This window comes from Geotrypetes seraphini, chromosome 15 (assembly GCF_902459505.1).
Source record: "Geotrypetes seraphini chromosome 15, aGeoSer1.1, whole genome shotgun sequence".
Classification (NCBI taxonomy): domain Eukaryota; kingdom Metazoa; phylum Chordata; class Amphibia; order Gymnophiona; family Dermophiidae; genus Geotrypetes; species Geotrypetes seraphini.
The window spans coordinates 20655682-20683242 of NC_047098.1; the positions used below are offsets into that span (position 1 = coordinate 20655682).

At 41.3% G+C, this 27561-nt stretch overlaps 2 protein-coding genes across 6 annotated transcripts in view; one reads left to right on the forward strand and one right to left on the reverse strand.

The window, feature by feature from the left end:
- Positions 1 to 13903, reverse strand: part of LOC117349038 (ATPase family AAA domain-containing protein 3) — a 108789-nt gene extending 94886 nt beyond the window's left edge. For both annotated transcript variants that reach the window (XM_033921922.1, XM_033921921.1), the window contains exons 1-4: positions 13564 to 13903; positions 6702 to 6778; positions 5671 to 5772; positions 1258 to 1317 (exon numbers count right to left, since the gene is read on the reverse strand). In XM_033921922.1, coding sequence (XP_033777813.1) covers positions 1258 to 1317; positions 5671 to 5772; positions 6702 to 6778; positions 13564 to 13747 — 423 coding nt within the window. In that variant the 5' untranslated portion in view covers positions 13748 to 13903. The remainder of the gene's footprint in view (positions 1 to 1257; positions 1318 to 5670; positions 5773 to 6701; positions 6779 to 13563) is intronic.
- A 37-nt stretch (positions 13904 to 13940) lies between these two features.
- Positions 13941 to 27398, forward strand: LOC117349039. Of its 4 annotated transcripts, none has more exons than XM_033921924.1 (5): positions 13941 to 14144; positions 19599 to 19732; positions 21591 to 22500; positions 22842 to 23086; positions 24735 to 24877. In XM_033921924.1, the coding sequence occupies exons 1-5, from the start codon at positions 14089 to 14091 to the stop codon at positions 24743 to 24745; spliced, it is 1356 nt and encodes a 451-aa protein (XP_033777815.1). In that variant the 5' UTR covers positions 13941 to 14088; the 3' UTR covers positions 24746 to 24877. The 4 variants fall into 4 exon arrangements, with proteins under 4 accessions (XP_033777815.1, XP_033777814.1, XP_033777817.1 ...); XM_033921923.1 differs by having other exon boundaries at positions 13942 to 14144; positions 22842 to 23015; positions 24735 to 27398; XM_033921926.1 differs by having other exon boundaries at positions 13942 to 14144; positions 22194 to 22500; positions 22842 to 23015; positions 24735 to 27398.
- Positions 27399 to 27561: the final 163 nt, after the last annotated feature.

Here is a 27561-nt window from a genome sequence, read left to right on the forward strand (position 1 = left end):
TAGATCAACAAAAGACGTCAATGGACCCCATATTAGCTTGAAAATTTTTATATTCCCTAACGATTCTGCAATCATTTTTTCATATCTGTATATCAAGCATAAATTTGCCCACCAGAATGTAAAGTTAAGACGGTCCCAATTTTTCCAGTTACGCATGATCAACTGTAATAATAATAATAATAATAACAACAGTTTATATACCGCAATACCGTTAAGTTCTATGCGGTTTACAAAAGATTATTGGGGTACAAGTTGAGTAGACGTACAAGTTGAATTAACTTAAGGGATGTGGGGAACAATTGGGAGAAAGGGCAAGAGAGGGGAAAGAGGGAAGTGGGTCAGCTGTCTAGGTCTGTACAGCAGTACCTGTCATAATTAGGAACAGTCTGTTATTGAGAAAGACATGGGGGAAGCCACTACTTGCCCTGGATTGGTAGCATGGAATTTTGCTACTCTGAGATTCTGGAATGTTGCTATTCTTTGAGATGCTGGAATGTTGCTACTCCTTGGGTTTTGGCCAGATACTAGGGACCTGGATTGGCCACCGGGAGAACGGGCTATTGGGCTTGATGGACTATTGGTCTGACCCAATAAGGCTATTCTTAAGTTCAAAAAGGATACCTCAGGGAAAAAGGCACATGCACATATTTACACCTGCTGTTTTATGTGCACAAAATTTCCCAGTTTATGATAAGTGCATATGAAGCATGCATATAAATGCTAAAGCAACCATAGCCCTGCCTGCCCCCTACATCAAATTTGATTTGATATATCACTTATGCTTGGTTTTATTAAACAGCGCTAGAAGTTTTTAGCACAGGCCTGAGGAGGAAATGCTCCGACACTTATAGGAATTCTATGAGTGTCGGAGCATTTACCGTGCTGGTTCATGCCAAAACCCTCTAGTGCCTTCAAAAGTAGGCACAACAATTTAAATATAATCCTGGTTGAAACACGCAGCCAGTGCAAATCCTTCAAAATTGGAACAATTGATTTGATCTTTTTCCCTTGACTATCAAACTCACTGCTTTATTTTGGATTAAAAAAAAACCAAACACCTTATGTGCATACAGGCTTTATGTACAAGTTTACATAATTATACTCTAATTAATTTCATAAACACGCTGTAAAATGCTGTTGTATATAAGGAAATGCCTTTGAAATTTACTTCTCATGAAGCACCAAAGACAACATACAACTTTTTGAACTTTAGGCAAGACTATCCTGAACCTATCAGTCATAAGACCGAACACCCACCTGCTGTCGCATTTGGTCTTCATAGCGCTGCCGTGCAAGCTTGTCCTGATACTGCGCTCTCTGCAATCATAAAAATGCGAGAGAAAATACTTAAGGAGTAACAAGAGACACCTAGGAAGTTCTTTTTTACCCAGAGGGTGGTGAACACATGGAACAAGCTTCCGGAGGAGGTGATAAGCCAGAAATCTGTACAGGGGTTCAAGGAAGGTTTGGATAGATTCCTGGAGGATAAGGGGATAAAGGGGTACAGATAGAACTTGAGGTAGGTTATAGACGTGGTCAGAAACCACTTCACAGGTCGCGGACCTGATGGGCCACCGCGGGAGCGGACCGCTGGGCGGGATGGACCTCTGGTCTGACCCAGTGGAGGCAACTTCTTATGTTCTTATGTACCTCCATTTACCACCCTGCAACTAAGGGCCAGTTTCTATAATTGGCGCCTAAAGTTAGATGCCTATTGCGTTTAGACGTGGGAGTAACCTTGGAGAGATGCTTAAATTTAATTATGATTATACCCATATGGATGTTACAACTAAGTCCCCTCATGAAGCCTGTGGCCACTGTGTCTTGGTTTGGTCAAAAAATTTCTTAGCAATTCCCCGCACTAATAGAAAATTCTTTTTAAGAACTAATACACATTGCAGCTCTATGGAAGTCGTTTATTGTATTATTTGCCCTTGAGAAAAGCTATATATTGGGCATACAAAACGGAAGGTAAAAGTGCGGATAGCTGAACTCCTATCTAACATTAGACGTGATCAGCTGCAGGCTCCAACTGTATCTCATTGGGTGGAAGCTGGGCATTCCATTAATGAATTTCAATATACTGTTTTAAAACAGATAATACTGCACAGGGGAGGAGATAGTTCCCATAGACTATTAATGGAAATGTTCAGATATATTTTTGATTGGGGTTTAAACGAGGAAATCGAATGGTTCAAACTATGATTGGTTCATTTAGTTCCTAGGGGAGGGTTTAGTATTCAGGATAACATGGATGGCTCCTATTTGATTGGTAGTGGCAATATTGACGTCAGCTCTTCCGGGGTTGATAAGGTTGGATTAATGGATGCTCGGTCTGCGATTTCTCCCCGTTCTGACGGGGCTACCTTTGTTCCTTCAGCCAAGTAAGATTTTTTTATTAGATTTTGTAATAAATTTTGTAACTAGTTCTTTAAAACGATTAGTTAAATTCAATAGTAGAAAGTTTGAGAATATATTAGATTCATACAATTTATCGAAGTGCTTTAGAGTTATTTTTATTAGAGCTTTTGAGTTTTCACTTTTACCTTTTTTTTCTTTTTGCAGTGCCCCCTTCCTGACGACGCTAACGTGAAAGGAGTCGAAGGGAGGCTTATTGATTTTATGTACACGGGTGCGTTCAGGGGTTACATTGAAAATCGGTACAAGCGCAGGAGACCACAGCAATACCACCCTTTCGCCACAATCTTAAGATAAGTGGTCCATTGAATATCTCGCTGTGAACATTTAAAGTGATTTGTACAATGGTTTGAAGGTGGGAAGAGGGACGTTTAAAGTGCTATGATGGTCCCTATATCCAACCAGCGCTTGCACTTTTATTAGTACTTTATAGCACTTATTGCTTGGTGAACTATATATTTTTTTTCCCCAAGTATTTTTTTTAGCATTGAGTATTTATTAACTTGTGGAGTATTTTTCAATATCACATTTAGGCACCCATTACAGAAGGGTGCTTAGCGGAGCCTAACTTTAAACTCAGGCACCTGTAATGAGTTTTAAAGGCCTACATTATAGCTACTGTTAAAACTCTTTTATTAGAATGATATACCGTGTTGGTGAGGTTGAGGTAATATGATATTATACTAGTTTTTCCATATCTTATGTATGTTAAGTCTTTCAAATTTCTCTTTTTATTATGTGTGTAAAATTGTGAGCCGCCTTGGATAAAGGCGAATTAAAAATGTTTTAAATAAATAAAATAGGCACTTAAGTCCATTAGAGAATCACGCCTAGTGGCGCCCCCTAAACACGCCTACTTGGGTGTATATGGTGCCTAAGACTGTACATGCACAATTTAACTGATTAACTGGCTATTAACACCTTGTAATTCATGCTAATTGACCCTAGTTAAGTTACACATAACTCAAAACATGATCTATAAAATGTATGCACCCGCTGCAGTGTATGAATTGAAAAGGGGGCAATCCTAAAAGTTATGCATACTGTTATAAAATAAGTCTGATGTCTGTGCAATGATCAAGAAGATATTTTTCTAATTGCGTATGAACAACTTTCGGCCGTACCTGTCCAGCAATATATTTAAAACTGTCTTGCAGACTATAGTTCCATCTTGTCTAGGCTACTGTCATTTGTTTTTGGGTATACCTGCATTGCAGGTTGCACAAAACTCTATTATGCGGACATTATTTAGATTGGGAAGGCATGATCATGTGACAGAACGCTACATAACATTGTACTGATTGAAATTGGAATATCGGATTCGCTATGAACTGCTGCTGATGGTTTTTCTTTGTATACACAATCATGCACCAAGGTACTTAATAGATCGCCTTCTGACATATGTCCTGCAACGACAGCTGCGTTCAGTAGAACAGGCTGATCTCCACATCCCTACAGTGAAGCAATTAAGGTTAAATGTAATGTAATGTAATGTAATTTATTTCTTATATACCGCTACATCCGTTAGGTTCTAAGCGGTTTACAGAAAATATACATTAAGATTAGAAATAAGAAAGGTACTTGAAAAATTCCCTTACTGTCCCGAAGGCTCACAATCTAACTAAAGTACCTGGAGGGTAATAGAGAAGTGAAAAGTAGAGTTAGAGGAAAAATAAAAATAAAATAAACATTTTAACAAGACAGCATTGATCTAAATACTTTGGAAGGTAGAAGAGAGGAGAGAAAGGAATAGAAGCAGAAGGGGGAGAATTCTGGAGAAATTTAAATGATAGAAATAGAACAAAACAAAGACAAAAGGCAAAACAATAGATAAGATTAAAGATAAATCATAAGCTGGAAAGAAAAATAAAATAAAACTTTGTCTTCAATCCACGGTTTCAGCGTCAGTGATGAAGTGGAGCAAGTAAGTTTAGGAGGAGCGATTGACGTTTCCAGAAAGGGCTTCTTCAGGGAAGAGACTTGGCAGAAATGTTTTCCTGCATAGGCCCCCAAGAGTGGAATAATCTGCCACTATATATACACGTCAACAGACAAATGTATGCAACTTTAAAAGATTGTTAAAAAGACATTTTTTGTAAGATGAGACACGGGAATTGAATTTCATGTAAGATGAAATACGGGATTTGAACTTCATGTACTACGGTTAGGTGCTGGTCACCTTCTGTAATTTTGATAATGTTGTCATGTTTGTTTTTTGTTACTATTTGATTATGTATGCATTTATTGTGACCCGCTTTGGGTAAAGCGGGATACAAATAAACTATAAAAACTTAGGCACAGACACTTAGGCCTGATTTTAGCTGGCCTAAACGAGTGCGCCTAAGTTATGCGACGTACACAGACACTTAGGCCTGATTTTAGCTGGCCTAAACGAGTGCGCCTAAGTTATGCGACGTACACAAACACTTAGGCCTGATTTTAGCTGGCCTAAACGAATGCGCCTAAGTTATGCAATGTACACAGACACTTTAGGCCTGATTTTAGCTGGCCTAAACGAGAGCGCCTAAGTTATGCGACGTACACAGACACTTAGGCCTGATTTTAGCTGGCCTAAACGAGTGCGCCTAAGTTATGCGACGTACACAGACACTTAGGCCTGATTTTAGCTGGCCTAAACGAGTGCGCCTAAGTTATGCGACGTACACAGACACTTAGGCCTGATTTTAGCTGGCCTAAACGAATGCGCCTAAGTTATGCGACGTACACAGACACTTAGGCCTGATTTTAGCTGGCCTAATCGAGAGCGCCTAAGTTATGCGACGTACAAAGACACTTTAGGCCTGATTTTAGCTGGCCTAAATGAGTGCGCCTAAGTTATGCGACGTACACAGACACTTAGGCCTGATTTTAGCTTGCCTAAACGAGTGTGCCTAAGTTATGCGATGTACACGGACACAACACGCAATTCAAAAAAAGGTACACAACACCTTGTTAGAATCGTGCTAAGCTCCATTCTAGTCAACACTGATTTTTTGGGGGCGCTATATATAGAATCAGGCCCTGTGTTGATAAAATACTGTCAAATACAGGCAGTGCTGGCTTTCTTTTTCAACAGAAGACAGCAGCTACAGAGTGCATAAATGAAGATCAGATCTCTCCAAAGTCTGCTGGAGACTTGAATGGAGAATGGGTTGAGAAGACTTGTGCTCTAATGCACAAGCACACTGCAAATAAGATGGGCTGAGCAAAGGCAGGCAGTGTTTTTGGTACAAGGTTTCTAGGGCTCCTTACTGCCTGATGCTGTTTCGTCTCTTCATTTAAGGTCTTCCTCCTCTCCTCTCCTTGCACGCGAATCTGTTCATTCTTCAGCTGTTCTAAGGCAGCTTCATATTCCTAAAGAAAAAAAATGAAGCAGCTTAAATTAGTGGTCCAGATACCCATGGAGGTGTTTCACATATTTATGAACACTGACCTGCATAGCTCAGTTATTTGGCACCTGCTGTAGCTGCTGTTTCTACAGTATATAACAAAGAAAAACGGGGAGACCCAATGATCCACAGTGAAAACAATCCACAGCTTGTCTGTGGTGTTCTTTGCTCACATGTTTAAAGACAATAGACTGTTTTCAGTCCAATTCTTTATATGTGAGGTTGCAAACCATTGGACCCCTGAGGAAACACGGACCGTGTAGGGTCCGATTGGATTTTTATCACAGTATTTTTTATCATTGTACTTTTTTCATTGAATTTTTATGGTTTTAAATGTCAGTGTTTAATAAATTATCTCCAGAACATCTGTATCCACAGTTTTTTGTTTTCTACAGTATATAAACCAGAGGTACTTTTCTGCTTAGGATATCTCTCATGAAGAAAACATGAAAGGTTACAGACTTTTCATGTCCTGTTCTATAAGTCATAGGCTGACCGCAATTATCATATAGTCAAGCATTTAGAAATGTTGCCAAATAGCCAGTATTAGCAAACTTGATAAACCAGACATCAGAGCTGGAAATGCTGTTTCTTTAAGAATATTAATGTTCCTTGAAGCATGCCATAAAGATTTGACCCCTCCCCCAAGTTCTTTCATAAACTGGATTTTCCTTTCATAGATCATGTTGTTTGCATGTATCTAAAATTAGTTAAGTACATAATTTCAAAAATATAAATACTGATAGGCAAACATTTCCTATTAATGATCTTACATCAGTGTCCATCAATTACAAATGTCAATTGCATGAAAGAAAGGGCCAAACGGTGGAAAATTCTGCCTTGGAATATCAAGCCCTGAATCTTTAACAAAGATAAAGGCGGGCTATAAATTACCTTCACTTTGGCCTGCTGCTCCAGTTGCAATGTCTCTTCTTGTACTTTTGCAAGATTAAGGGCATCTTTGGCATGGCCTGCAATAATAATAATAAAAACCACAACAATTTAAAGATCACATCAGATCCTACTTATAAGTTTATCTTCTATCACTGAATAATTAGGATAACTAATAAATAGAACCTTGCAGCGTTCACTGGGTTTCCCTTAGAGGCCTCACTCTGAATTATATCAATGCATGCTCAGTCTTTAAGAATACAGACATTTTCAGCTGTACTATTGGACAAGTCTTGAAAGAACATTACAGAAAAATTTGCTAACTCCAGACAATGGGGCTCATAATCAAACACGTCTAAAAACCAAGCCTTAAGACAGGTCGTCCAAGTGCCAATAATCAAACCAACTTTCTGGATGTGTTGCTGGACTTTTTATGCCTCTAAATGCCACTGTACACCCAGAGCTAAAAGGGGCATATATGGAGAAGTGGTTAAAGCACTATGTAGGCCGACCTAGACTTAGTTATCCTGCAGGGATAATCGAAGTTTTATTAGATTTACCTGTTTTCACATCGTCTAGCTCAGAACGTTTAAGCTGGGAATATTACACACTGCCAACCACAGCAGTACAAACACTGTAGGTCCCAAGCTGTGGCCACTAACTTCTAAATCGCCATGCCACAATCTAGACAATTTGCTCACATCTCATCCTCCACATCCTTTCTTGAAAATTTCTGCTGGTATTCCAGGTAGGGAGTGGGGAAAGGAGTTATTTTGAATTACTTCTGCCTAAAGCAGGGGTGTCCAACCTGTGGCCCGAGAGCCGCATGCGGCCCCGTGAAGTATTTTGTGTGGCCCCGGTCGATGCAGTGTTTTCCTCTGCTGCCCCTGGGTATTTACCATCTTGCCGGCTCCCTCCTGTGTCTTGCTGCAGCATTTGAAAGTTTGTGTGGCCCCAGAAACATTTTTTTCAGCCAATACAGCCCAGTGAAGCCAAAAGGTTGGACACCCCTGGCCTAGAGTATTACACAGGGATTGGTACCCATGGTTAACCGTGGGGACGGAGACAGAGCCTGCAGGGACAGGGACAAAGTCTGTCCCCGTGTCATTCTGTTAAAAACTTGAGACTAGCATCAATATGTAAAAACTTAACATTTTAGACAACCGCCAACTGAACTCAATAATTAAAAAATACTACAGAAGCTGCTTTTGGATTTAAATGAGCTAGTGTTAATTCAGTGTCCCGCAAACATTTTGCTGCAGTGGCACATTAAACCTGGTGCCCCAGCCGGAAGGCATCCGGAAGTGTGTGGACGTCGACGCGATCATCACGTTGACATCCACGGAAGCCCTCTGGCTGCGACCCTGAACCTGTCACTTTGCTGGTGGGTGATCCTGGAGGAAGGGAGGTGCGGGGAGAGGAAGAAAGACGCCAACGAGGAGGAGAGTCCTTGACACCGCGAGAGGCATATCCTGTAAGCAGTCAGCCGGCACCTCTCCTCAGGGCACACCTGGAATCTGCTGCGCACAGTTTGCGATATACTGTGTTAATTGATATCATTTGTGTCTTGTCTGCCTTTGCCATAGCAACAAGGGTCTTGTTTGCTGATCAGACTCCTAACACCTGCAATGTCCTTCCATCGTGCCTAGCTGCTCAAGCATCTTACTGTTACTGCAACAGAATCATCCATTGTTATTTGCATCAAAGAACATTTCTGACATTTGACACTTATTTTCCTGTCCATCCACTACACAGTGTCGGTTCTCTTCTATACCCACATCTGAAAGACAATCCAATTAACTTCCCAGATGATGTAAAGACATAGGCAACTACTCTTTGGGAAGGCTGTACCAAAAACCAGACCAAAATGGAATGATCTACGAGGGGTTTCATAAGTCATGGCAACTATTTTTTTCTCTCTCAAAAATGTGCCAACACTGGAAATCTACTAAATACGTTTGAAAGTGTATAGCATGTACTTCTTGATGTTGCCACCAGATGAGTGCAGTGGTCTCTGGTAGGGGAGACATGAAAAACATGACATTTGAATTATCATTTTATTAACAAGTAATAAATGTTGGCTGTTTCCGTAAAGCAAGCACACAATCAGTTTAAGAGTATGTATGTTTTAACTGTTAATATCCTTCAAAGTGTTGTCATGTAGGATTATGTCATCATGCAACAGCTCTGGACGTTTCTCCCAGACTGCACAACGCAGATAATACTGCAGAAATGACTTGTAATATTGTACTGGACATTCACAGTGGATGATGCAACTGGATGATGCAACCTAGACTCGCCCAAGGTCACAAGGAGCTGCACAGGGTTTGAACCCACACCCTCAGGGTGCTGAGGCTATAATTCTAAACCACTAACCCAAACACTCACTATGTCAGTTTGTACTTGTACTTTGTTGTTCATGTTGTACATGTTGTATGCCAGGGGTGCCCAACACATCGATCGTGACCTACCAGTTGATCGCAAAGGCAATACGAGTCGATTGCAGAGAGACCACGCAACGTGAAAACACTGTTGCCGGGATCTCTCCCCACCGTCACCAGCTCCATTCAATCATCCCCCGTCGCCGCAACTCCAAGCAAGGAAGGGCCAGGTGCATGCTGCTTGGCTGCCCCGGACCTTCTCTCTGATGTCAGAGGGAAGGCTTGTGGGCCGGCAGCGTGCAATTACTGCACGCGCTTGGCCCTTCCTTGCCCAGAGTTGTGGCAGCAGAGGATGATTGAATGGAGCTGTCGAGTCGCAGGGGGAGGAAGGGGTGGGACAAAGGATAGAAGGCAGTGAGGGGGCATGAACTCGGGACACAGAAGGAAGGGAGGGGGCATGAATGTGGGACACAAGGGAGGGAGGAAGGGGGCACTAACTTGGGACATAGAAGGGAGGGAAGGAATAGAAAGGGACAATTGTTGGGCCTGAGTGTGTGAGTGAGAGGGAAAGAGATAGTGCATATGGGGAAAGTAAGAGGAAAATTGACAGAGGCTAACTCTCAGAACACATATGAGCAGGAGCAATCAGTGCCTAGGAGCACTATGCTGTGGAAACCACAGTGGCAGTGCCTACCATGAATAGAATGACTGCACAGCACCAGACTTTCAAGACTCTAAGGAGCCAGAAGAACTGTTGATTGAATCCGCTATATCTCCCAATGGTCCTAGCCCTTGGCAAAGCCATGACATTCAGGAAAGGGCACAACAGTACAACATGCCCCCTTCACTTGCGAGGTTCTAGGGCAACGAGCCTGTAAACACAAAAATGATGGCTCACAAACTAACGAAGGGCCATATTAAACTACTAAGCCAATAGTACTCTCAAAACAGGCGAACTGTCGAACAAATTCAACTACAAATCATCATCTAAGAGAGGAAACGACCCATACACCTACACATAGAATTCTACAGGAGAGGCATGGCCTAATCCAGCTTCCACCCCCTACCAGCTTAATTCTGGTCTCCTTATCTCAAGAAAGCTATAGTGGTGCTAGAAAAGGTTCAAAGAAGAGCAACAAAGATGATAAGGAATGGAACTCCTCCCATATGAAGAAAGACTAAAACAGTTAGGGCTCTTCAGCTTGGAAAAGAGATGGCTGAGGGGAGATACGATTGAAGTCTACAAAATCCTGAGTGGAGTAGAATGGGTACAATTGGATCGATTTTTCACTCTGTCAAAAATTACAAAGACTAGGGGACACTCGATGAAGTTACAGAGAAACACTTTTAAAACCAATAGGAGGAAATTTTTTTTCACTCAGTTAAGCTCTGGAATGCATTGCCAGAGGTAGTGGTAAGAGCAGATAGCATTGGTGGTTTTAAGAAAGGTTTGGACAAGTTCCTGTAGGAAAAGTCCATAGTCTGTTATTGAGAAAGACATGGGGGAACCCACTGCTTGCTCTGGATTGGCAGCATGGAATATTGCTACTCCTTGGGTTTTGGCCAGGTACTAGTGACCTAGATTGGCCACCGTGAGAACGGGCTACATGGATCATTGGTCTGACCCAGTAAGGCTATTCTTATGTTATTCCTGAACAAGTGGGTAGTCAATCTAATCTTGCAAGGTCTCTTGTAGGAAGCTTCATTTACATATTTTTTTATTCTCTCCTCTTACCTCAGGACTGACCTCTGATTTCCAGTTGGTACAAAAGCAGACAGTCATACCTGTATAGGACACGGGGAAGGGTATAGGGATACTCCCCGAGAAATGTTTAATATGCTCATATCATGAAACTGAAAACAACCGTGAACAATCAAAACATTATAAACCATAAAATTGTAACAATGAGACTCAGCCTGCCCTAACAGTGTGAGGTACATCAGTATAAGATCCCAGGAGCAAAGTGCACAATATTTGCAGATGTTAATCTTGGAAAGGCTGGTCAAAGAATCAGAAGTCCAGCTTACCAGTACTTATTGAGGCAGATAATCGATGAATCAGTAACTCCCAGAGCAGGCTTCAGGAATAGAGTGTGGATTTACAAGAAAGAAGATTAGCAAAGGTAAGAATTGAATCTTTCCTCGTGGATGGGGAATAATTTGTCCCCGTGTCATTCTCTAATCTAGGGCCCAATATTTAACAAAAGCTGAGCGCCTAAATCATGCCCTATTTTCAGCCAAATGTTTGAAACTTAAGGGGTAGTCCCAGAAATTAGGCGCAATATTATAGAATGATCGCTTCCTTGCCTGTAAATCTTGATATGGTCTGCGTTTGGGGGGATTTTAATGTTCCATTTGATAGCTGGTTTCATGTTTCAGGTGTGGCTTGATGTTTTGAAGACATATATTTTCTTTTAAACAAGCTGAATAATATACCTACTCAACAAGCAGGTCATATTCTAGATTTAGTGTTTGTTTCACAAAAATGATTTAAGGCATTACTTTCAGTGCCCTTGGCTTATATTGTTGGATGGTCAGATCATTTTCTTCTTACATATATAAATGTAAACATTAACAAGTTCTGAGGACCACAACCAGAGTCAGTATTTTATAATCTTGTCTCTCTTCTTACTTTTGAATTTCAGTTTGCTGGGAGACCTGATTGCTAGTTGACTTATATTGTAGTACAGTGATTAGACCTAAATTTGAGCTAGTTGCAGATGGATTCTCAAAGGAGGGAGGGTTCTTGAGTGGGCAGACTTGTTGGGCTGTCGGCCCTTTTCTGCCGTCATACTCTATGTTTCTATGTTTCTTGTAAAATCTCTCTCTATTCCTCAACAAGTGGGACATAACAGAGAAGGGTGGGAATGATGAGCCTGCTGCCAGAACTGAAGATCCAAAGGCAGAATCCTGCTTGGCTGCCACATATATCCTGTAAAACTTTATAAATGTATGCAAGGAGGACTAAGTGGCAGCTCTACAAATCTCTTCTGGGGAAACCACTGAAGATTCTGCCCATGAAGAAGCAACACCTTGGATAGAGTGAGCCTTTATCGAAAGAGAAGGCCACTTTCTGACAATATAGGCAGATAAAATAGCAATGTGGATCCATCTGGAAACGGTGGCTTTCAATGCCCTTATAGGCTGTACCTACCAGCAAGAACAGGTGATCAAACAAAACTTGTTCGTGACTTCCAAGTACCTCAGCAAAAGCCTGCACACATCCAGCGATTTCAACACTGTCATGTTTGCTCGAACCCAACGGTGTAAAGGCTGGCAACCGCATGTCCTGGTCGATGTGGAAACTAAAGACCACTTTGGAAGAAAGGAGGGGACAGTGTACAGGATCACACTTGATTCTGTAAATCTGAAGAAAGGGATCTCTGAGTTTGGAAATTCTGTGGGCTGACGTAATGACCACCAACAATATCATCTTTATGGTGAAATCCATCAAAGAAGCCTGGCCCAACGGTTCATAGGGCAAACTTGCAAGTGACTCGAGAACTAGATTGAGATTCCAAGTAGGAAACAGCTGACGTAACGGAGGCGGAGCAGCAACGCATCATTTAAGAACCTGACCACATCCGGAAGAGTGGTCAGAGAGGCCCCCCCACCAGGGGCTTAGGACCAAAACAAGACAGCCCGGCTATCTGAAAGTGAGCTGACAGCAAGGCCCTTTTCCAGGCCTTCTTAAAGGAAGGAGAGTACCATCGGGATCAAGCGTAAAAAAAACAAACTCCTACTGTCTCGTTTGTAAGAAGAAGACAACTGTAAGCCAGAGGGCAGTCCTGAAATGAGACGTGGATGAAAAATATGTAAATGATGCTTCCTACAAGAGATCTTGTGAGATGGGATTGACTATCCACTTGTTCAAGAATAGAGTAGGATCGTACAAGGAGATGCTGTGACAGGATGCATAGTGACATCAGGAAGTTCTCACACTCAACCAGCTACTTTGCCAGCAATATTGTATGACTTAATAATACCTCAAACCTCCAAGTATCCCCCTCTGCTAAGGCACCTATTAAAAAAGAGTAAAAAAATGACCCTAACCCTCTTTAATATGGTACTCCTCATTCTCCCTTTTACCCCAAGATGGCTTAAAACTTATCTTTTTAGAAAATTTGTTAGTGTTAGATAGCAAATATTTTTATTTATTTGATGATGATGATACATTCTTCCTAGGAATGCCTAGATTCTTGTTTGTAGACCGCACAGAACTCTTTGGGGCTGAAGGATAATAGTGCCAATTATTATAATTGTAATTAGTTTCCCCAAAATGTGTTCAGATCCTGACTTAAAGTGGAGCTCAGAACTATGAAGCAGGAATCCCACCACTCACATTCACCTGTGACCTTGAACAGATTCCTTAACCGCCTTCACACTAGGGGTCGGGCTATTAGTTCTTCGACCCATCTACTACTACACCACCTCAACCGTACCATTGCCAACAGCCTTTCCTACCTTCCTCCCCTTGCACTTACGTGACTGGTCAAGCTCCCGGGCCGCCTTAGCCGCCCTCTCCAGGCCGGTGGGGTCGAAGTTGCTCCATTTGTCCTTGGGTTTGTCACCAATGTCTCCGCTACCACCTACATCGGGAGGAGGGGGCAGAGGAGGGGGCCCTCCCGGGACCGACGGCCCCTTACTTACACCGAAGAGCCAGGACATGGCATGAAAAGCACGAACCGTGCGCCAACTCCTGCAACCACTCACACATGCGGGTTCACTCGAACACTGCGCCTGCGTACTCTGGCCCAACTCTATCACGTGACGTACCAATCTCCAACGCTCATTGGCCCAACTAGCCGGTACTCGGAACAAATTCCGATTGGTCAAGAGCTGGAGACGGCTATAAGTCAGAGCGGCGTCGGGAGGGTGGAGACAGTAAGATGGAAGCCGGGAAGAACGGACGTGATTGGACGGCGTGAGATGTGGCGTCATATCCGTCTGGCAACAGGCGTTGTTGAGGCGGTTGCTAGGGAGCGCAGAGCTCCCGGGCTGTGCGGATCATGGCTCGGAACGCGGAACGCACATTTGTTCTGCATGGTTCCAAAGCGGCCATCAGGTAGCGGGCTTGGGCGGGGAGGCCTGGGAGGGGAGGTAAGGAGGGAGAAGCCCCCCCCACTCCTAAAAACGCGTCTCACCGGGATTAGCCGAAGTGCTCGGGGCCCTGCTTCTAGAAAATGCCCTCGCCTCGCGTACGTGCCTTGGAGCGCTGAGCAAAGCGTACCAAGGAGACGGCGGTGTTAACACGGGAGAAGAGGTGTCGCTGGGCCTCATTCTGAGACCGGGGGGGGGGGGGGGGGGGGAAACAGGCTGCATTTTGTTTCCCCTCTAGGAAAGCGACAGTCCGTTAAGGGCCAAAATTCTGGCAGTTATGATTTTCGGATTAAGATCTGATAAAATTAGGGGGTTCCGCTTTAAGTGTCTGTAAATTGTATGGGGGGGGGGGAGGTGTCTGTTTTTCAGATAATTAGAAGTTCTTTGAGGGTATTTGAAATCAGTGTGATGTTTTGTCCTGTTACTATTTCCGGCAAATAATTGGTTTATAATATAACATGGCAAAATTTTCTGTACTTTAATCTTACTTTAAAATCATGGGTTTATTACTCTGTCCTTAGAAAAGATATTTTTAAAAATAAGTGCACCATTGTTTTGATTTCTGGAATTCATGCAGCCCACACACCCTAAAAAAGGCAAGATTGCCTTTTGGTAGGTCTGGCAAATAAGTATGTTGGGCCTTCAACTGTACAGTAATGCATATGATCCCCCGGCATAATCCTTTTTGTCTCCCATACTCCACTGTATCCACCTTCATCACCCTCCCCTCCCCCATCTGATCTTCTCCAGCAGGCAGGAGTCTGTGAGTGAATTCTTACTGATTGCTGCTGCTCTTGCAGTTTCCTCCTCTGCGGAACTGTTTGGGGCTGGTGGGTCTCACAAAAGTGCAGGGTCTTGCAAGGTTTTGGTGGCTGAAGAGGAAAGAGAAGCAGCAGGTAAGAAGTACTGCTTGCTGATGTTTCCTGATAGCAGGAGGGTAACCATGGGAAGTGGTGAGAATAGAAAGGCCGCTGGATGCAGGTGGTTCTGGCCTATCCCTCTCCACTGGGCATTAGCTTATTTACTGAGGCACAAAGAGATTGAAAAAGCCCCAGCCTCTAAAATATTCCATCCACAGATTAGAATTTACATGGTTCATTCTGGATAGCTCTTCCCCACCATAACCCCAGTGCTCATATCTCCCAGCCTCTCTTCACTCCCCCCCTCCCCCCCCCCCGCCCATATCGCTCACTGCCAATTTTTCAGGAGGAGAAAGTGCCTCCCTTGTGGCCTTGAGCCACATTCTCATTTTTTTTGGCTTTGGATCTAACTTGCATAGGGCAGTAGTGCCATGTGGTTAAAAATGGTAGTCAAGTCCAAACTAACAGAGGAGAGCACTATCTTAGGCTCATTTGGGCCCTTTCACTTTTGACCAATTAATGAATAGCAATGAGATTGATCAGCAGGGCATATGTGGGTTAGCATAGACAATGACTATGGTCTAAGATATTTTCCCATGCATAGCTGCTGGAAGATGTGAAATGTTTTAAACATGTCACAATTTTATATACCGGTATATCAATTTATGAAACAGTAGCATTGAATACTCCTTAAGGCAGGGGTGTCCAATGTCGGTCCTCGAGGGCTGCAGTCCAGTCGGGTTTTCAGGATTTCCCCAATGAATATACATGAGGTCTATTTGCATGCACTGCTTTCATTGTATGCTAATAGATCTCATGCATATTCACTGGGGAAATCCTGAAAACCCGACTGGACTGCGGCCCTCGAGGACCGACATTGGACACCCCTGCCTTAAGGTGTACTTCACTCCTATATATAGTACATGTCATGATTAACACTAGCCTGAGCCCTAGAGAATTCCAGCCACTGTAGAAAATCAAAGTAATGAGGCCTGTTCTGAAGAAAGACTGATCCTGGAGTAAAAGTTCATAATCTATTCTAGGGAAAGCCACTATTTATCCCTGGAATCTTCCTACTTTTGGCACTCTACAAGATACTGGGCTTGATGGATTTTTGGTCTGACCCACTAAGGCAACTCTTATGTTCTTATGTACTGAGTAATTGCAGACAGGTCTTAAACTTGTCTCACAGATCTAAAATAGTTGAAAGAGTTGTCTCTGAGCATTTAAAAGGATTTTGTGGCAAAAAATGTACAGCACCCTTTGAGTTAAAGAAATTCCTCTCTGATTGCTCTGTTAGGCGAGTTCTATTGATTTCTCTATAGGAGGGTTGGCTTGGTGGTCACCTTAGATCTCATGGCAGCATTTGATCATTCAATTCATTACAATTTATACACCTCCAGGACTCTGGTCATGGGGGATTATTTTAAAATGGCTTGCCTCTTTTCTTTCAGATCACTCCTATTATGTCAATTTTAATGGATTTTCATCAGAGATAGTTATTGTGTGATATGCCTCAGGGTCTTTGATTTTTCTACTTATTTTTAATCTGTTCTTAAATCCATTGACATTTTTTATACAGTACCTTGGAATAGGTGCACATCTTTTTGCAGATGATATTCAATTAATTAGGTATACAGATCCAGTTTATCTTGACCTTACCTAATTTGCCCCTCCCCCTTTACAAAACTGTAGCATGGGTTTTTAGCGCTGATGCTCATTGGGATTGTATGTAAAGGGGGGTGGTTGTTTTGTCTATCAGTTGTTTCTGCTTGGCTTGAGATATACTTGTATTATCTAAAATTTGATCTACTGAAATCAAAGACGAGTGGATTACAAATCATTAGCCCTGCCCCTTTCTCCAGTGACCTTAAGTCACACTTAGCTCCTAGAAACATTATAAAAAATCCTATGCTGCATCTTTGATCTTTAGCTTTCATTTACAGTTTAATTTTGGATGCAATAAAATTTTGTTTCTTGATGCTACATTCTATTCAAACCATTTGTCTGTTCTAGATAAATTGGCCCTCGCAACTTTAGTTTTTATTCTTGTGAATAGATTAGACTGTTGTAATTATATCCTCATGCCTGTCCATCATTTACAATTAGGTCAAAATACAGTAATCACTTTTATATGGAGAGATATATTAATTACTACACTGTGATACTATGTTTAAACAAATACCTTTTATAATCACAGCTCAACTTGCAATAATGTTATATTTAATTAAATATTGTGAAAACCTCAGACCCAAAACCCGTGACTGCTGATAACACCAAACTGGGGTTCATTGGGGGACCATCATCGTTTTTCACTGTCCCTTTACCATCCAACTAGATATTGCATGAAAATCCAGATTGAAAAAACTTATCTGTAGATCGGATGGTATGATCCCAATAATGATCCTCAGCGGTGAATAAATTATCTCGTGCTTATAGTGTGCTAAAAACAACCACTGTTACTCCTCCATAATATATCCTTGTCCCCCCCCGACTCGAGTTTCGAGGAATGTCTTCTTCAGGGAAGGACTCTTAAATGGGATTATTACGGGCAAGACGCCACCCTCAACAGTGGAAGTGATGTCACCAGGGGGGAAGGAAAAAAATGAAGAAAGACAATACAGTTTAAAGGGACAACCACTCGATCTCGTGATTCAATCCATTGGGCATTAAGGTATGCCATTCATAAATGAACCTTTGTTCTTTTCTGATCAAGCATCTTGAGAGGTCACCGTCAGTTCCTTTAAACTGTATTGTCTTTCTTCATTTTTCTCCTTCCCCCCTGGTGACATCACTTCCACTGTTGAGGGTGGCGTCTTGCCCGTAAGAATCCCATTTAAGAGTCCTTCCCTGAAGAAGACATTCCTCGAAACTCGAGTCGGGGGGACAAGGATATATTATGGAGGAGTAACAGTGGTTGTTTTTAGCACACTATAAGCACGAGATAATTTATTCACCGCTGAGGATCATTATTGGGATCATACCATCCGATCTACAGATAAATTTTTTCAATCTAGATTTTCATGCAATATCTAGTTGGATGGTAAGGGGACAGTGAAAAACGATGATGGTCCCCCAATGAACCCCAGTTTGGTGTTATCATCAGTCACGGGTTTTGGGTCTGAGGTTTTCACAATATTTAATTAAATATAACATTATTGCAAGTTGAGCTGTGATTATAGAAGGTATTTGTTTAAACAAAATACAGTAATGAAATTTAATCTCATATGTTGCATAAAAAATGTGCATTGGCTCCCAATCGGCTATCAGATGAAGTTTAAAATTTTAATTTTAGTTTAGAGCCTTTTCTGGGTTTCTAACATTATTTTTGTGATCTCCTGATTCCTTATGTCCCTAGTAGATTCTTATGTTCACAAAACCAAAATCACCATGTAGTCCTTCCTCATGTCACAGCTAGACTAGATATTTCTGGGCACTAAGCCTTGTTTTCTTTCAGCAAGTGTTTGGCATATGATTCCATTATTCATAAGTCAGGAATCCAGTTTCAAGAAGTTTTAAAAATCCTTGAAAATGTTTGGGTTGTTGGTTTTGTTTTGTTTTGCTTTAGCTTTCCTCAAGGATTAGGTCCAATGGAGGCCGACCAGAGGTGTTAAATGGTTTGTTCCATTTTTTCTTCTTCCCCAATGTACCAGATCTTTCTTGCTTAATCTCTGCCAACATTTCTTCTTTTTATTCTGCTCTGTTTATACAAATGTTTTAATTGATACAAATCATTTTGATCTGTACCCCCAAAAAGAGTGGTGTAGCAAATATCTCCATAAAGATAAATATGATGAGAATGAACCAGATTGCAAAATACTGTGCAACTAATAATTATCCCAAACAGGTTTTTTTTAATCAATGACAAGTGTTTTTAGTTTTATATAAATGTGGTGTTTGAGTTTTGTGATTTGATAGTAATTGATGGCAGATAAAGACCAGCATAGCCCATCTAATCTGCCCAGTAAGGTGGTCAGAGTTGTACATGTTTCCCCTCTGTGCTTTTGTTCAGAGTTATACCTGCTGCTCTATGAGGTTATTCTTTGTGCTTTATATTTTATTTTAAGTATAAAATCATACAAGTTTGCTTAGATTCCATCCTCTTGTTAATAATGATCCTCTGCGTTTATGCCATACCTTTTTGAATTTTGTTGCTTCTTTTGTCCCCACCACTTCCATAGGTAGGGCATTCACGTCAACCACCCTTTCTAAGAGAAAACATTTCCTGATGTTTGTTTGCCTAGTAACCATGATCCCTGGTTGCTTAAAACAATTCAAAATGTGCACTAAAGCACACCTAGGGTATATAACAAATTTATAACATTTATTTAATCACCCACCAGTGATATCCTGTACATATGTGACTTTTGGTCCATGCTTGTTTGACTGTTCTATGAATGGAGTGCTTGATGAAAAATTTGCTTAGTGAGCGATTCATAATTTAACACTTAATTAAACAAAAGGTTACTACTATTCATTCAAGAATATGATGTTGGTACTGTAAACATGTGAATGCTAAGCTAAAAAAATTACTCTTTTTTTTTTGTTTTGTTTTTAAGAGAGAAGCCAAATGACTTTTTGACCAACACACAGAAAACCACCAGTACTCACAATCTTAGCTTTCAAGGGCCAGCAACTAGCCAGATTTTGTATAATAAAGCTGGTGGATCCTCACTTCTTGACAAAGAATTTGGTATGTGTATGTAGCAAAATAGTCATGATCATAGACGGGGATCAGCTATGCCTTTCAGCTAACAGAATTCTCTAGAGCTGCACAGAAGAGTGGATCAGTTGGATAGTAAAATGTCATTAGCAAGATAAGTGATTTCTGTTTTGAAAGGCATTCATTGTGGAGGAGCAGTAGGTTGAGAACCAGGGAAACCTAGTTCAAATCCCACTGTGACTCGTTGTGATCTTGGGTAAAACACTTAACTTCTCCTTTAAGTCTGTATTGGAAAATTATCAATGTAGACTACGATTAAGATCGGTTATTTTACCGTTAACACTAGTTAATAGTAATTATGTCTCCTTGCATAAAAACATAATGATCAAGTGGTAAAATAACACCTTAATGATTGGAGGCTAACCAAAATTGCTTTTTTCAGTTTCAGCTGAAACTGTAGCCAAAACTCATCACCTGGTTTCTGCCAAAGCCAATAACTCAAATTTGGTTATGTGACCGTGAGCTAGTGAGGGCAGCTGGGGATTGTCAGAGCTTGTAATCTGCATCCCTCTGCTAAACCCACAGTATCCAAGCCAGAATATCATGTAAAATTGTGAAAGACCATGTTACCTCCAAGCAAAATAGCCTCCACACACATGGACCACAGATAATGAGAACTGAAAGTAAAAGCAAATAGTGGTTGACTTTGCACCATACTTGGAATGACAGCTGATGTCGTAATTCCATTGAGAGGCTAATTTGTAAGGCGCTTATCCCAAATATCAAAAGCATTTATTTGGAGCACTCTTATTTTCTATATAAACTATTATGCAAGATCATAACTGCAACGCTTGAAAACACAGTACAAGAAAAAAAAAAAAATACCAAAGAATAGTGCCCCCTTTTCCTTTGTCTTGTGGTGTAGTCAAGGCAGGAGCAATAGCTCAGTCATGGCGGCCATTTTGAGAGCCGGAATGAACAGGAGTTGCTGGTGCTCACTTGTACCAGCTATAACCCAATATCACAAAAATTGTAAGATAAGGTGGGGGGAGGGGCAACACTTGTTTGGGGGGAGTGGAGGAACAAATGGAACGAAGCACAAATATTCAGCTTCCACTGAAAATACCTGGCCATTTTTTGCTGAAACAAACGAACAAAAAAAGGCCAAATAATTAAAATAACCTTTGGTCAAAACTGTGCAGAGAGGATTTTGGGCTAGTTTCAGCACTGTAACTGAAACCAAAATTCAGTCAGCCTCTAACAGTAGCCCATGTTTATAATTATGCTTCTGAAGTTGTAAGCTCTCTGGGGATAGGAAAATACCTTCTGTATCTGCAACTAGCCTTGACCTACTATGGAAAAAGGCATGAGCTAAATCCAGGGCCTGTTCTTTGCACCCTCTACGGTTTACTTTAAAAAAAACCAAAAATATGGAAATCGATGCAACTGTAACTATTAAGGTTCAAGCCAGTAAAACAGTAGGGGTGACTGTGCGGCAGTTCAGCTCTGCCTCAGAGATCTCTCCTAACAACTGTCAGGCTACAAGATCATGTTTTATGATCAGTGCTAATTGGGCTGAGATCCTTCTGGATCTAACTGGTTTAATGCATGGATATAGCTTGTTTAAGGCTTGATCTGGGTTCCTAATCCAAACGAAAAACACATGTATCCTGTTCTTGTTAATCTAATGCGTTACAAATGTAATCTCTAAATGGTACTATATATCATTAGTTGAAGCACTGTTTTTAACGGCTGTCGAGCTATGGAAACATAATTATTTCAAAATAGTTCAACATCAAGATTAAATCCCATACAGAGATGTTAAAACTATATGGCAGATAGAAATAAAATATAAAATCAATAATTAATTCCATATTTTGTTACCTAGAATCTAGAATGGTTCCATATGTGAAGGAAAACCCAAGCATTGATGACCTAGAAGAAAGCTTACGGGAACTTAAGGTTCAAGTGGACAGCTTAGCTTCAAGTCTGACATTTGAGCTTGACAATTTGCAAGATACAAATTATGGTGTTACAAAAAATGGAAATCTCTCCGATTCTTCACATGTATCATCATGGCCAACTGTTGTCAATGGGACTTCATCTGGGGAAAATATTGGCAGCTCACTAAACATTCCTAAGGAATCTGAATGGTTTCTAAATCCAATCCATTTGGTGAATCCTCTGGGAAGTTTCCCTGCATTGAAAAGCTTGGGCCTTTCCACTATTTCAAGATCATCTGTGGATCGTGTTACAGGGCTTCTTGGAAGTCAAATCGCCAGTCAGGACTATGCACCGTCTCAAGTGTCGCTAGGAGACTTGGCTCATAAGGAATCCTTTCCGATCAGGCTCGGGGCACCTCATGTGATTGGAGTCAAATCCTTATTGCCTCCCAAAATGCCAGTCAGATCTCGCTCTCCTAATAAAACAAAGGTCTCTGTAGTTAGAGGCCGATCCCAATCCCTTGATCGATCTCTGTCTTTCTCCCCAGCTTCCAAAAGAACCCGATGGTTGAGATCTCGATCGCAGTCTCCTAAGCCTATCTGGAGACCAAATTCTGCAAAGACCAATGCTTGTTCTGAGCCTCCAGCACAGTTTGGGAAGCCAAGATCAGGAGGCAAAACAACAGCTTCTAACAGACAGTCAAGGTCAAGGTCATACAAGCCAGGAACTATGCTCACCAGATCATATACTCCACCCAAGACAAAGACAAGAGGGATGCTTAGCCACTCATGGAGTCCATACAGTATCCCCTCAACTGCAGTATCGGCACCAACTGCTCAGGAGATTAGTGAAAGGTAATAAAAAGCTTTTTTAGGGGTCATGGACGATTGCCATTGTGTGTGAAACAGAATCAATTGCTCAGTCTGCTGATATCAGGCATAGTAGAAGCATATCTCATAGAGCTCTACTAATCTTCCAGTTCTTAATACCCCATCATAACCCAGTCTTGCCATGTACCCCAGTTCTGTATCCCTCAATATGTTCTGCTAATGCTTGTCAGTCCTGTATCCCCCCCCAAACAAAACAAACCACTCTCCAGGCCTAGAGTTCTGTCAAAATACTTCCCATCTCTTGGCCCTTGTGCAAAGTGCTATGCAAGTAGCAGGACTCAATAGTCTGACTCTGTCTCTGTCAGGTTTTTGCAGACTCTGAGAGCTGGCGGCATTGAGAGTTCACTGGTGGAAATGTCTCCCTACCAGCAGGAGTTGGCTCGGCTCAGACTGGAGCGCCTTCGAGTGGAGGAGGAATTGCTTCTAGAACTGAAAAGGCAGCAAGAACTGGAGAGGACCAGGGGACCAAAACCTAAGTGGTATGAACATACAAGTGGGAAAAGCATGCAGACCCAGTGTCTATTGAATTCTTTCCAAACCCCCTGCTTGTGTATGTACACATCTGTGTGTATCTGTGTAATTAACATTTAAGAAAATAATACTTATTTGAATCACTGTGTGTGTGTGGGGGGGGGGGGGGGTCCTAGTTGGGAAAGCATATGGAGCATCTTTCATAGAATAATATAAGATCCTTCTGCATGTGTCAGTGTATGTGTCTATCTTTGTGATTCTATATCTGTATTTATTTATTAAAACTTAATAATCTATCTTTGACAAGATCCTAAAATGGACCACAATAATAAAGGTCAGAAAACATCTAATACAAAGCAGTTAATGCAGGAATTAGCATATTCTTACACCCTTTAACAAAACAGGCCCCTAACCTTTCTTAAATTTGCAAACTTATCTGAGAGCATGTATGAATGCCTTTGTGTCAGAGACTCTAATGTATGGACAGCCTTTAAGTTGTATGACCCGATGACAGCTACTACCAGGAGTGGCCCTTGCTGCTTGTGAATTTCTGGAGCTGGGTCTGTCCTGGCATGCCAATTCAGATCTTTCCTAACAGATCTCAATGCCAGATACCTAATTAGGTTAAAGGTGAAGTCCACATTATGGTCAGTGAACCCATTATATTGGAAATGGAGCAGGAAAACAAGATAATGGTTTGTAAATTACTTCTCGTTTCCAGCATCTCTTGATCCTGGGGGATGGGTCCACTGATTATGCTAGAGCTGGGAAATGACAGGAAAAATTGAGGACTTGTTAGTGGCAATGCTGTCCACTGTTCTGTGGAGGACCTGGTTCAAGTCCCAGGTCAGATTCTTCATTCCCTCTGCTGATCGGAGCTGGAGATGCAGCCCCTGGTGTGGAAAGATTCTAATCATCATGCAATAAATATACCTGATGTAATCTAGCTTGCACCTTTTTCCGGCAGATGTACTCATCGTGGGACCTTGCTGTATGAAGGGAGCAGGACTTCAAGAGTGGTGGAGGGAGAGAAAGGGGGAAGGGTGGTACTGATGGAACTGGTGTGCAGGGAAAGGGAAGAGTTCAACTTAAGTTCAGATCCATTGGCGACTTCTAATGGCTGAATTCAAGGGCTCATGATTGAAAGTTCTGGAAGGAGCTCTGGTGCATGGCCCCAGGCCCAGGCCTGTTGCTGCAGTTGGTTATGCAGTTAGGTATGTTGAGGGGTGGTAGGAACAGAATTAACCCCCCCCCCCCAACACACCATTACAAAACCATAGCATAGCTTTCAGCACTGGCCTGCGAGCGTCAGTTTTTACTTCTGCTAAAAACTGCTACGGTTTGTAAAGGGGGGGGGGTGGGGGTAAATTAAGTAAAAATAATAAATCAACATCTAGTTACAAATGAAGGAAAGAGTATAAAAGTTCAAAAGACCTCCAGTTGGTGGTGAAGTTATAAGTATGAAAACAATCTTTATTCAAGAGGACAGTTAATTGACACAGTCATATCTCAGCAAATGAAGGCTTATGATGGTGGATGCTAATTCTGCTTTCAGTTGGAAGTCCATAGATGCAGAAGGAAAATGCAAGTTGACAAAATAGTAGAAAGCAAAGCTTGATGTCCCACTTTATATACCATATATACTTGACTATACGCTGAAATTTGGGGGCCAGACTTATATTTCAGTTTTTACAGTAATCAATTTTTTTTTTTTCATTCTTCTGTAGGTATGAGATGAAGGACTCTCAGTTTCATTATGAAGCTCACAAGAATAATGAACTAGTGAGGAACAGCAAAGATTTCCAGGCTCTATATGACTACAGACAGGAGCTGGCTGCAGGGTCCAGGGACTTCCAGAAGCAACTGAAGCCTACAGAGATGGACTCATTTTAACACAAGATGGATGCTGAAACACAAGACAGTTATGTACAAACTCTGAATCGCAAAACTGGTGAGGTTAGATCAAAAGGAAGGAGAGTATCTATCTCTAGCCAACGCCCAGCACATGTTGAATCAATATTTCTCTGAAATAATTTTGTAAAATCATTTAATGAAACCAGCATTAAAAAGTGAAAAAAAAACTAACTTGATCCACTGAATATACTACCATTATCTATCACTTCTGTAGCGCTGCTAGACATAAGCAACGCTGTACATTAAAACATTCAAGAGACAGTCCCTGCTCAGTAGAGTTTACAATCTAATCAAAAGATAAGTAGGCATGATGTGGGGGTTAGGGATTTAAAGCAACTTCAAAAAAAAGTGAGCTTTTAGCATGGATTTGAATAGATTAAGAGGGGAGGGATGGAGAAAAGCAGAAACTCATTCAAGTTATCTAACTTATTTATTATTAGATCTTGTGTGAGGGGGAAACCACTGCTTGCTATGGGATTGGTAGCATGGAATGTTGCTACTCTTTGTGATTCTGCCAGGTACTTGTGACCTGGAATGACCACTTTGGGAAGCATTGTTCTGACCCAATAGTGCGATGGTTTAGGCAACCCTGATCAAATTGTATGTTTTGGTGAATCTCTACGTGAACAAATGCTGACATAACCTCTGTATGCTTCAGTTAAACAAAAGGGGGTTGACATTTAAAGAGTTATCCAGCTACCTAAATAACTAGTGCACACTAAGCTCAAATTGATATTTAGTGCCATTTTCCAAAAATGTTGAGCACAGTCCGTTACAGAACAGACGTCGGCTCCTCACTGTGCTTTAGAGGCTCACATTTTCAGTGTCCCCTGAGAAAGGCATTTTTAATAATGCTGAAACTTGGATCCTAGTTGGGACTATAAATAGGAATAAAAGCTTTATTTGTTAATTTACCCATTGGTTGAATAGACATCTGCCTTGCTTTCTAGTTGAATTGTTTGAACTTTTAAGGGAAAGTGTTCTTCTCTTTGCTGGTTTGTTCCTAAATTTCACTACATACTTACAAAAACATAAAAGTTCCAGAAATATCATTCCACAGCAATGGACCTGCCACTGAAAGAGTGCTTTGCTGTAGTTACATAAAATTTCTCTTATTCCCACATCCTACAGCATGGGTTTTTCAGATTTCAATGTATTCCCTGGTTTAAATATTTGCAAAATATCATTGAAATCTTGGCAATTTACCATTGATTCCTTAATGGGACAAATTTTAGAATCTTGTACTGTATATGAAATTGTACTGGAAGTTTCTTTAATATCGGTGATATGATCAAAACGGAACATCAGAAGAAGGACTCAACAGAAGGAAAACCCAAGAGCAGGCCTGTGCAGATTGGTGGCGAGGGCTGAGAACCTCTGGTACTGTATGTGCTGCTTCTCCCATCGGACCTACACTGCTGAACCTGTGGGGGGAGGGACGGAAAAGGGCACTGTGCAAATTGGCAGCGATGGTTGAGAACTTCTGCCACTGTATGTGCTGTCTGCCATTGGACCTACACTGCTTTTGGACCTGTGGGGGGCAGAGGAGGGCACTGTCACCACTGCTAGATTCAGACCCACACAGGAGGGGGTTGGGAGCTGGAAGCATAAGAATAGACTTGCTGGATCAGACCAGTGGTCCTTCTAGCCCAGTATGCCATCTTCAGAGGTCAATCCAAGTCACAAGTACCTGGCAAAAACCCAAATAGTAGCAGCATTCCATGCCACTAATTCACTCTTGCTATGATTGATTTTTGATTAGATACAATGCAGGATTTCCAAAATATGCAGCAAAGGCAAATGATGTCTAATTACTGTTTAACTACATATTACTTTTTGCTCTGTTGGATATAGGCTGAGCACACTTTGATATGAAGCTTAATTTTTTTTTCTCAGTGGTTGATTGCTTTTGATTTCCACTTATACAACTTTGTACGATGTAGAAGTTGTATTAGCTTTTGTTTTCTTAATGGTTCATTGAATCATGAATTGACAGGGGTGTCTAAATGTTTGTTACAACTGTATGAAAATTAAGTTGATTCTTAAGTTAATGTGGTTACTTAGCATTCTGGTTATTTTTAATTTTAATTGATAGGTGATTTGGGGGGTTTGCTCTAGTGGTGTATTTTGTCACTTTCCTTATAATGTAAGGAAGTTTAAACTCTGTGGATTGGTGCCATTAGTACTGTGCACACATGAAGGGCTTTTTATGTCCCTTGCCACTATTCTTAATGTTCTGGGACTCATCTAGTTCAACTCAAATGAGAGAGAATTTCTCTGCAAAAATCTTTTCTGTGACAAATGCATGCTAGGCTCACAGTTCATTTTCCAAAGCTAAACATTAAAGGGAAGCCAGCAATCTTTGGAAAAGAAGCTGGAAAGTAAAGGTGTTTTTTCCCTTTAATAAAATAGGCTTTTTATTTATAGTACACACATAATGCATAACCACAAGAGGGCAGCAGCAAGGCCAGTTTCACTGTATGTTCTCACCATCTAAAATTATGTCCTAGTGTGGAAATGGGTAAAGTAGTTTTTCAACTCGGCTGATAGCAAAATGATCCTTGGTGAACTGTAATACAGATCCTCCCAATATAAAATAATGGCTGAGCCACATCTTGAATACTGTGTGCAATTCTGGTC